We start from the raw sequence: 12,034 nt of genomic DNA, 5'->3' as shown, positions 1-12,034 counted from the left end.
TTTCCCCTGAGTGATGACATAATACACGTTTATTCTCATGGTCTTTATAAGCAATAACTGATACTACTAGATTGTGTTAACACTATCCCAGTCCTTAAAGGGTTAATGATGCATAATGCGATGAATATCATTTTTCCTTCAACTGTTTAAACACACTTCAATGGATTGTTATATTTGCTTATATTGTTCACATAAGAAACAATCAATATATTTACGTTTGCAGATTGTGGCTTAAATCATGCTTCATCTTACTACCCTAACTGACTGCTGTTCCTCATCCTTCAGGGTCGTCTGGATGCTCTGTGGGCCTTGTTGCGGAGGCAGTATGACAGAGTGTCCTTAATGCGCCCACAGACGGGTGATAAGGTATGGTCCAAGTGAGGTTTGAGGCATAACACAAAACTAGAGCAGAGCAGAGTTAACGGCTAACCACACATTTATAAGAACACAGCACTGCTATTGCAAAGTTTCTGAGGTAGTTTGAGGCTTTAAAACCATTTCCTGTGTAGATGCTTCTACTCTGCAGTTGCAAAGCAGCAATGTAGGTCTCATATTAGAGTTATCCAAATAACAGGTACGTTAATAAAAATAAAAAATAATAATAATAATAATAATAATAAAAAAAAACAATAGTACTGTACTGTATGTTGTGGCACAAACTGGTGACGTGAAAGGGTCTTTATTATGTAAATGCAAAATAAAATGTGACAGGTATAATCTTAATGACAAATTGTACTTATTTTGCTAAAGATTCTTTAATTTAAATGTATTCCATGTAATAGTTAAGTAAGATAGTCTAGAGCTGTTATTGAATAGGTAGTGACCTTTTTTTATTTTTTTACGTACCATTTACTGTTCATGCACTACAATGCCAGTATTTTTACACTACACTTCAATATAATGTCTATAGTTAGGGCTTGAAGATTTCAAGTTTTCTTTATGATCACATGACATCCCTTTAAACTTACTTTGAAGTCATTCTGTTTCCTAATTAATAACCTGTTAATTACAAAACTGTGCCACTTGTTTTTACCTTCATATCTTCACTGAGCTTCTGTTTCTCTTTATTTTTATTTGAAACAGACGTGACCAATTACGTCAATTGCTCATCTCTGATCCTGATTGCATTTCATTCGCCTAGCTTATTGTTGTGCTTTCACTGATTTAAAATGGTTGTCCTGATGGATTTCATTTTCAGCATAAAATATGCAGTATAGTGTACACTGATAGCAAGTCCATCCTTAATTTGTAGCAAAGAAAAAATACATTTTAAACCCAGTTTTAGTGAATAGTTTATTAGGATGCCGAGTCGGTTTAACAATGACTAATTAACATTTAAAGGGAGGTAGAGGTTTGGAAAATATAAACGAAATATTTAACACATTTTCATTGCTAAATGCACTTTGTCCTCTGCCTTTAAGTACAGCCTGAAGATCGCAGGTGGTACAGCTGGAAGTATCAGGAGATTTGAGAAACATGCAACAAGATCTGCTGACTAAAAAAGAATAAATTTGAGCAAGAATGGTTTAAGGTGGCATAAAATATTTTTTATTTATATACATATAATCTAGTTTGATTTCTGAAATGGAACAAAAATTACTCAATTGACTTTTAAATGCAAATTGATCCATAAACATGTATAGCCACCACCTTATCCCTTTATCTGTTTCAAAGCCAAGAATTCATGATCTGTATTTCCTAGATTCAATTATCAGTAAAACCGAGATGTTTGTAATATAAGCTAACACATGCGAACAGGTCTCAGTAATAGACGTGCGAGTGCTTCAAAACTGGGTATGTTTCATATTTTTTATTTAAAAAATTGGAGTGTTTTTATCTTCAAGGTGGTTAATTTCAGTGGTGTTTGAGTGAAGAACCACCTTAAATGCACTTCAGATTGAGAGATTATGTTGGGGATTTCCACAACTTCTGCATTACTGGATTGTAACGGAAATTCACCAGCAAGTGCTAACAAGTTTCAACTTTTTTTTTTTTTTTCATATGCTAACTTAACCCATAAATTGAAAATGTGTAACTAAACAACAAACAAACTGTTTTTATTTATTTATTTTTTGTCTGGACTTGTCATGAGCAGCCAATTTTAATGTGTTGTGTACAGTTAAAGTACTGTATGCGTTTGCCTGCTTGAGGTGAGATCTGTGATCAGCCAAGCAGCTTTTCTTTTCATTTTCATGTATCAGGCTTCCAGGAAATGCAGTCAAGCTCATTGTATTACCCAATAAGGTCATGTGATTTTTGGCTGGCGACTATCGCAGTGGCATGTGACAGCCAGTTACGGTGCTGAAAACCTGGGTGTTCTCAAGGGAGTCTGGCCAAGGTTATTAAAGCTGTAGCCCCCTTGGCTTTACTGTAGACTTGGGGGGGGGGGGGGGGGGGGGGTAATATGCAGTCTAAAAATGTAATGTTTACAGATTCAAGTGGAAAAACACAGTGAGGATTAAAACAAGGATCTGTATTTTGGTTATTTATAAATCATTGACATAAGACAGATCTGTATCCATTTGCATTGCAGCCCAATGCCAATATCAATTACAATAGCAGCGATGTTATAGCAGGCAGGACATCCTTTTAAAATAAAAAAGAACACAAATAAATTATGCACACATGCAGAAAGGCACAGGTTAACAGTGGTAAATAACTTAAAAGTTGTGTGCCATACAATCCTGAGGATTCTTTAAGAATCCAAAATATGGCAGTGAGAACGGCATTAAGGCTTTCCTATCCAGTTCTAAGCTGCGTATTTAAAATACTAACAGTTTGACAGAAAAAAACTCAGTCATGCTTCTAAGTATTAGAAATGGAAACCCGAAGTAGGGTCTTTGAAAGCCAGTGCTCGTACAGGGGAAGCGTTGCATTGTTTTGGTTGGTTTTCATCTTTTTTCCAAAACACTCTTATGCTGTCTTACAGTGTCGGAGCACAAGAGCAGGACATAGCTCTAAGATATAAATGGTTGCAAGAGGTGAAAAACAAAAACAAAAGGAATCAAGATCCGTTTTAATTGCAGTCGATATACAACATCTTGTATAGGACTGAATTTCAGGTCAGTCAGTTCATAAAAGAAACTGGTCTGAATTTCTCAAGGCCCTAGGTATTACCAGTACCAGTGATTTCTTAAGTCAACCACTCTGTGCATCGCTAAGTACAGTATGGCTATAAGGAAATACTGTATTGCGATATCCAAGCGCATGTTGTTAGTAGCCTCAGCTATTATGAGAGGGAAAAATATACAACATCTACTGTATGTGAGAGTATTTAAAAAAAAAAAAACTGATGAACAGCAAAATCCCCACTGAGGGAATGTCAATTGTGTCATCATATTTAGTACCGGTACTAGGATTTTGTTTGGGTAAGTGGCTTGTGAAAGACAGGATAACGAGGCTACCTCTTTGGTTTAACAAAAGTTCACCATACCATTCTGTAGTATTATACTTAGTATAGTACTATTGTGACCTTTTCTGGAGTTGGGAAATGTATAAGTGCATGTTATCAGGAGACAGGAGACCGGGGACCACTGTCAGGCTGGCTGGCTGGCTTTTCAGTCAGGGAAATGCTTTCCAGGACCCCAAAGTGCCAGAGTACCTAATTTAAGAGAGAACTCAATCACAGACTTTCAAGTCCTTTTTTCAAGTAATTGAAGTTCAGGCATGAATTATCAAAGCTGGAAGAGTTTCTTTCAGTGCCAGCAGCTAATGCAGGGTGGCCTAGTTTGAGAGCCACACACGGTCGAGCACAGAGGCTTTGATGGCGGACAGGAACCCCCGAGGGTCATGAATTTTTCAGTGTGGAATCTGTGAGGTTACAAGAGCTCTTACAGGTGTAAAGAAGCAGGTTGTCGGAGACATCTGTTCTGAGCAGAGACCCGGGGTCCCCACCAGCCCACAGCGAGGCTGCTGGATTGTCAGCAGATGTAGTTTAGAGTGGCAGAACAGTTTTGGTCTTGCATTTGCAGCCTGAGGGGCTTCATCACCAAAGGTAGAGTGGGGGTGGACACAGCTGCACTCCCGAACTTGCCTGAGGCACAAATAAAGAGATCTAATGTAGTTTGACTCTGTTGTCGGGGAGAAGGGGGAACGGGAGAGCTACTTCAGAGCCAACTTAACACGGCAACATCTGCCGCCAAGTTTTCCAGGGAGCTGGGGTGGGGGACAGCAGGTAGAGAAGGTGGTCACTGAGGAAGCAGCTCCTATTAAGTCTCAAACTATTTTGAATAGCTTCTTATCAGAACATGCTGGTATACTCAGCAGGATTCTGTATTGTTTTACAAAGCAGCAGTCTGTGCAGTGTACTAACAAGGTAGTTTATGAATGATGCATTACCATACATTAACCCACAGTGACTCCACACTCAGACAAAAGGTAAGAGCAGGTATTTTAGAAGTGTGTTTGTGTATCAGAAATGTAAATCTTAACACTGAGGTTTGCACAAAAAACAAACAAACAAAAAAAAACCTCATGCTACTTGTGTCCCTTTGCCTTGAACCAGTGGAGTTAACAATATAGCTAGTCATGCATCAAGTTTAAGTTATGTGGCTCCTAGTTCCTCTGAGAAATGGTCATGCTTGCTTGAATTTTAGTTCTGTATGCTTTGAGGGTGGTTTTGGCGGCTTAACATTGTGTGTTTCATTATTTTGAGCAACTTGTTTTAAAGCAAAGATTGTAACTGTGTGTCTTCGCCACCACTGGGATGCTACATGTTTGCTTTTCAGAATACTTTTAGGGTGTATTAAATCAGAGCTCAGATTAAAAGCACAAAGAACAGCACCTTCTCAAGAGGGATTAAAATGTCCATTCAAGTCTGTTCTTTGCAGCTAAATCACTCTTTAGCATCTAGGGATCTAAATGTTTGTTTTCTCGGTTGCATTAACCAGCCTGTGTGCACTCCATCTTCTTAATAAGGCTTACTGGAAAGCTCTGGTGCAATTTAAGACTACTCAGCACTAAACACATAACACTATATATATATATATATATATATATATATATATATATATATATATATATATATATATATACACACACACACACACACACATTGAAATGCATTCAAATTGTTGTTTTTTTTTTCATTTACCTAGACATCCTACCACACAACTTCCAAGTGAAAAAAAAATTCTAGAAATTTGTAGAAAATGAATTACAAATAAAAAACTGAAATAGCTTGGTTGGATAAGTGTCCACCCCCTTGTAACAGCAATCCTAAATTAGCTCAGGTGAAACCAGTCACCTTCAAAATCACACACCAAGTTAAGTGGCCTCCACTGGTGTTAACTTGTAGTGATTCACATGATTTCAGGATAAATTCAGCAGTTCCTGTAGGTTCCCTCTGCTGGGTAGTGCATTTCAAAGCAAAAACTCAACCATGAGCACCAATGAGCTTTCAAATGAACCCTGGGACAAAGTTGTTGAAAGGCAAAGATCGGGATGGATATAAAAAAAATGTCAAAGGCCTTGAATATCCCTTAGACCATGGTCAAGACGATTATTAAGAAGTGGAAGGTGTATGGCACCACCAAGACCCTGCCTAGATCAGGACGTCCCTCCAAACTGGATGACAAAGCAAGAAGGAGACTGATCAAAGAGGCTACCAAGAGGCCAATGGCAACTTTGCAAGAGCTACAGGCTTTTATGGTCAAGACTGGTCAAAGTGTGCATGTGACAACAATATCCCAAGCACTCCACAAATCTGGCCTGTATTTTACTCAAGAAAGCCTACAGTTTTGAAGTATGCAAAACAACACTCAGGAGATTCTGTAGCCATGTGACAAAAGGTTTTGTGGTCTGACGAAACTAAAATGAAACTTTTTGGCCTAAATACAAAGCGTTATGTTTAGCGGAAACCCAACACAAAGCATTACCCAAAGAACACGATACCTACTGTGAAGCATGTTATGGGGATGTTTCTCATCGGCAGGGACTGGGGCACTTGTCAGGATAGGAGGGAAAATGAATGGAGCAAAGTACAGAAAAGCCCTTCAGGAATACCTGCTGCCCTCTGCAAAAAAGCTGAAACTGGGACGGAAGTTCACCTTTCAGCATGACAATGACCCCAAGCACACAGCCAAAGTTACACTGGAGTGGCCAAGGAACAAAAAGGTAAATGTCCTAGAGTGGCCCAGTCAGAGCCCTGACCTAAATCCAATCGAAAATTTGTGGCATTACTTGAAGATTGCTGTCCGTCAATGCTTCCCAAGGAACTTGACAGAGCTTGAACAGTTTTGTAAAGAAGAATGGTCAAGTATTGCCAAATCTAGGTGTGTAAAGTTGGTAGAGACCTATCCCACAGACTCACAGCTGTAATTGCTGCCAAAGATGCTTCCACCAAGTATTAACTCAGGGGGATGGAGACTTATCCAATTGTGATCTTTCAGTTTTGTATATATATATATATATATATATATATATATATATATATATATATATATATATATATATATATATATCTTTTTCTCAATAAAACTTTTTTTCCCCTTAACAGTGTGGAGTATGGTGTGTAGATAAGTAGGAAAAAAATCATAATTTAAATGCATGAAACTCTGAGGGACTTACACAACAAAATGTGAAAAAGTTCATGGGGCTGTAGACTTTCTATAGGCACGGTATACATGCACATACGGTCAAACCTGTATTAAAATCACCCTTATTATAACGTGTAGACTGCTTGCCAGCTAGGGCAGTTTTGTAATGAGGTGGGGAGTGTGTTTTTAAAACTATGAAAATTCCGACAAGAGACAAAAAAACTTGTTGGCTGCAGTCCTCAGGCTTGTTTCTGCAGTTTGCTTCCCTCACAACTTGACAAGTCACAGCACAATATGACAGCATCTTCACTTAACAGTCGTTAGTCAGATAAACAATTCAGTAGAACCACCTAATTAAGGACACTTTTTTTACAGTAGTTCAGTCGTCTTCCTCTTAAAAAATTCAAATTAAAATTCAGCCACCTCAGCAGAAGTGCACACTCCCTGTGAGGAAACATTTCATTACGGCCTCTCCAGCTGACAACTAGACCCCCCTCCCATTATTTGAGCACATTTTTATCATGTCTTGTCAGACAAGCCTAATAGTCTACTTAATTGTATTAATGCTCTGCTTAGCAACTTTCACAGAGTAGACAAGGTCTGGCTCAACTTGGGAGCTACACTTGAAACATTTTCAGATTAGCTGCATGCTTCAGCAGACCAGCATGATCCATGCAGTGATGACTTTCAGTCAGTTTGTTCTCCAGAAAACAGGGTACTGGCCTGGAGCCTGTTTTGGGACTTAACAGTTTCTAAACGTTAGAGATAGTACATGAAAGAATTCGCCAGGAATGTGGGATGGTTTCTGACCTTTGCATACCAAAGTATAATTTAGTCTCATACATTTGCCTTTTCTGTGTGTGCGATTTAAGTTTTCAAGACAGATTGTCAAACAGAATCTGGTGAATACCAAACAAATGCAAGTGGTGGGGTAATTCATACATATTATGTAAATGTATGTAAAAACTGAAAAACAGATGTCTGTCAAATATTGTAAATATATTAGGTTGAATGTGAGAAGGACTGTGTACGTCTGTGTCTATTCTGGTACACCAAACAAAGGGTAATGGGCAGCTCACATCAGAAGCTTGATTTGTGTAATTATTTGTGGTATTGAGACAAAACAAAGACTACCCACTGGTTATTAATTTGAAGGCAACAATAGCATGCAGAAAGAAAAACAGAATCTTTAGGTGGTTTGTGGCAGAGCAAAGCTCTGCCCTTTTTAAATTGGCAGGGATGGGGTTAATTTCCCCTACCTGCCTGGGTTTATTATGTTCAGGTGGCTGGGGTTGATTAGTTGATTAGGTTAATTAACGATCAATCAGCGCCCAGCCACCTGACATAAAAGGAGGTCTCTGCTTTTCATTTGGGAGGAGGGAGCTGAGGAAGCAGGTTGGTAGTTTTTGGTTTGTGTGTATTTTGAGATTTGTGAATCCAGTGAAGGCATTGCCCAGCCTGGAAACCTTTATTTTGTACATTTTGCTTTTTGTCTTTCTTTTTGTGTTTAAATCCCTTTATTTTGCCCTTGTACACTTTTATTTTGTGTTATTTATAATAAAATTTAGTATTTTTTTGAACTGCAGACTGTCTCTGGGCCTCTATCCACTCACCAGCCTGCCACATGGTTTTATTTTTTTTTTTAAATGTATTAAAACGTCAATGTTTTGCACCACTTTTAAAGTACAATATCATGTAGATTATTCCTATGTCCATAAACCTACAATACATGAATAGGGATAGAACCCGTTGTCTTGTAAAAGAACAGAGCACAGCTGAGACCAGCAGTGTTGTTCTATGTCTCCTGGTTTGGGTTGCTTTCGTTAGCCTGAGTACCTCATTAGTACTGTGTATGAATGGGCTTGTTAGCTTTAACAGTAAGAAGAAAGCTGACAGCTTAATTCAGCTTCTGCTTTCATTGTCATGTCATTGGCGTGCAGATTTATGAAATGGCCCTCCGCTGTTAACCAGATTAGTTCCTTTTACATAACTGCTGAAAGTAGGGCAGATGTCCTGGCGGCTGGTTGTAAATTCGATAACGTTTGCTGTGTTAATCTGTAAGGCTTTTGAAACAGCAAAGGCTGCTGATAACAGGATTAAGTTAAGGGACACTCTGAGCTTTCACTTCCATGACAGAGGTTGTGGGGGGTGGTAGAACAGGGAGTGGGGGAGGGATTTGACTTCTGTCACCAATCTTAATTGATTGTCAAGAAGTGTTTCTCTGGGTTGTTAATTATGCAGGCCACTATTTTTTCCTTCAGTGGCTCTGCAATTGTTCCTCTAGATTGTCGCCTTCTATGTATGTCTGTAACACCGTATTGGTTCATTTAATTCTTAAAATGAGACATTGCTTAATATAAAGACTAATGAGATACAGGAGATAATTAGTGTACTGTAATACAGCAGTCTAATCCTTTTGTAAATGTAATACAAACAAACAATTAACAACATAACATTTTTAATAGGTTAATGCTAATAAGTATATACAAAGCAGATCTACAATATTTAATGATATGCAAATATTTAGTTTGGATGTTTACATATTATGTGTTCCTGTTAGAAAAGAGTGATTTACTACCAAGTTCACTAAACTGTCTTTATTAACAGTGGCAGGGCAGAAGCCCTGTGGCTGTAAATACTTTGTGTGTGTGTGAATATAAGGCTAGCAGGGATGGGGTTAAATCTGTCCCTGCCAGCAATCACTAGTGTAGCCATTCCACAATTAGGTAATTGATGCTAACTGGGGAGTGGCCACATTTATAAAAGCCTTTGTTTGTTGAAGGAGTTTGGGTGGATGTTTGTGCTGTGATTGCTGTATTGTGATTTCTGTATTGGTTTTCAACGTAGTAGTGAAGACTAATGCCCAGCCTATATATAGTTATTATTTTGTTTAAACCTTTTATTTTGACCCATGTGCCGTGTTTATTTTGTTCCTGTTTTCATGTTTTGTCATTGTTAAACTGACGTGTGCATACATGCTTAAACTGCAGCTTTCTGTCGCTGGGTCTCTTTCCTGCCGATAACAGCCTGGGCCGTGACACTACCCTGTCACACAGCCCAATCTTTTAGCCATTCTGACAGTCCCTCTCAAACTGAATAATAGGCAGATTTTTGTCCATCGGGTTGTACAACAGAAATGCAAATCCAGTTATATAAACTTGTACCTTATCAAGTATGTTTTCACACTCGGGATGCATACAGTGGTGGAGCCTGTAGGTACACCATAGGTACATGTGGACAGTAGAGAACCGAGCAACACATTATTATGAGTGAGTACCACAAATTCTTGAATTGATCAGAATCTGGGATTTTTTTTTTTTTTTTAGCCTTTCAGATGTGCTGCTTTTTTTAATGTTCCCCACAGACTTCTGATTAGTCTGACAAGATATTACCTGCAGCCTTACCAGACTATTTGCATTGCAGTATTTACATACTGTGACCCATCTGATGCAATTTAAGTTGATGTTCAGATGTGTGCTTTTCACTGGATTTGCTAATGCAATGACTGCGCCTCTGCGCTTTTAGATTCTTCATCATGTATTAAAATCAAAATAATGCAGGGTGATTGCTGTATTTTTTGTTTAATTCAATTACATGAAATTATTGTAAATGTCAACTTTTGAGGGTATTGTCAAGTTCATTTTTAGCCCAGAACATGAATTTCCAAACTCAATTAAAGATGGGATAATATTTTTCAGTGATACTGCCCATCACTTGATGTATTTGATTTCAATGTAAAAGAAGGGAGAAATTGTAATAATAGTGTATTCTCAGTTTATAATGTACTGTAGGCAAAAGGGTATATAGTACGTACATTTTTCTAATACTTTCTTACCCATTTTGGATCAGTTATTTTCTTTCTGCTTTTCATGACTGCTTGCATAAAAATATTTGATAACATTATTAAACATGACAAGCAGTAGCAAGTACAGCTAGCAGTAAACAAATGTATGTTTTAACACAACAAATACATTTTCAGCATAGTACCAAGTATTACTTTTGATTAAACATAATACCAAAAATACCAGTGCCTATATTATACTAGTCATTGAACAGAAAGTATATGTGCAGTATTAATTCAGTTGTTGGTCATTTTAATAGTAATATTTTACTTGTTGAGTTTTCCTGGAAACCTGTAGTATGAGCCTTTAATATTAATCAGATCAAAATCATAAATATGTTTACTACAATAACATAATTTTAAAAACAGTTGATGTATGATCCACTAAAGCACACAATTTAAATTATATATAGATCCTTTTTTTTCCCGTAAATAAACTGTGTCCCATTTTCTGATTTTTTTTTTTTTTTTAATTAATGCCATGTCCAGTATCTTGCAGCTATATTTGATACCTTGCAACCTGTACATGTTATATTTTAATTCTGCCAGATTTGTTTTCAATGGTAAGAACTAAAATTGTCTGAACATGTTATTTCAAAATGTACTTAACATTGAGCAGATACTGGGAACAAATTAATTCAAGCAAGTGAAAAATAGCATAAACAAACAGCCGTGTTTTGAAAGTAGACCCAGTTTGCCTGCTGGGCTTCAGTTTGACTCACCCACGGCAGGCCCTCCCTTTGATGGGGCTTTTGGTGCAGTGGTGTTGTCTTTTGTCAGTAATAAGCAATGCTCTCTATTGTACGCATGGGGGACCATATCAGGGGCTGCCTATTATAACAATCTACCTCCTACTGTGCAGAACAATTCTGACAGTGAGATTTGTTGAATTATATAACTATACCATGAATGCTGCAAGAAATAGCTAGCATACCGATAGTATTGTAAGTTAAATGTAGCCTTGGCCTTAAATGTAGATCACTTGGCCTTGAATAAAGAACTGTTGCCATAGAGCAGTGGAACATAGAAGTTGAGATCCCAGACAACAAGCAACAACATTCTAGGACATCACCATAGTTTGCAGGCCGTAAGGCTGTTGTAGCCCATGACTATGCCTGTTACTGGAGTACAGTCATTTCTTTTTATATTGTCATGATTAGTTCTAGAACATATGTTGTCCACTTGTTTTCCTCAATGGAATGCTCCAGTGAATCCTTCTTTTCCCACAACAGCAGCAGCAGTGGGATGTATAACATTTTTTAGCTACCCTGTTGATATAGTAAAGCAAACATGATTTTACAAAACCATTTGAAACCTTGAGTGAAACCAGATTGCCTACATTTTCTGAAGAGCTTATGGTTATGCACCTATCTAGAACTGCCGCGGTTATACTCATACCTAGAACCGCTGCTGGCAGTCATTATGACGGTTACATTTTAAACAACATCATTATTAAAATGAAAGACACTATTCAATACAACTCAAAAGTTTTATTCGAGCACATCATATCAAACGCAGCCGAAACACCGTATTTTAAATGAACAATTAAACATAAAAAGGTTTATTTTCTAACTTACCACACATAAAGAACTTTCAAAAAATGAAAACTATAATAAAATAAATATTTCAAAAGAAACTAGTGTGTAAACAGGTATGT

General features: G+C 37.6%; 1 protein-coding gene across 3 annotated transcripts in view; it reads left to right on the top strand.

Annotated features, from left to right (window-relative positions):
• LOC121317437 (anthrax toxin receptor 2-like) overlaps positions 1–12,034 on the top strand; it is a 74,442-nt gene that overhangs the window by 39,686 nt on the left and 22,722 nt on the right. For all 3 annotated transcript variants that reach the window (XM_041253373.1, XM_041253393.1, XM_041253383.1), the window contains one exon: positions 286–366. In XM_041253373.1, the coding sequence (XP_041109307.1) occupies positions 286–366 (81 nt within the window). The remainder of the gene's footprint in view (positions 1–285; positions 367–12,034) is intronic.

The sequence above is a fragment of the Polyodon spathula genome, chromosome 1 (genome assembly GCF_017654505.1).
Source record: "Polyodon spathula isolate WHYD16114869_AA chromosome 1, ASM1765450v1, whole genome shotgun sequence".
NCBI classification, from domain to species: Eukaryota; Metazoa; Chordata; class Actinopteri; order Acipenseriformes; family Polyodontidae; genus Polyodon; species Polyodon spathula.
The sequence above is the reverse complement of the archived record's forward strand: the minus strand, read 5'-3'. Positions and strand labels throughout refer to the sequence as shown.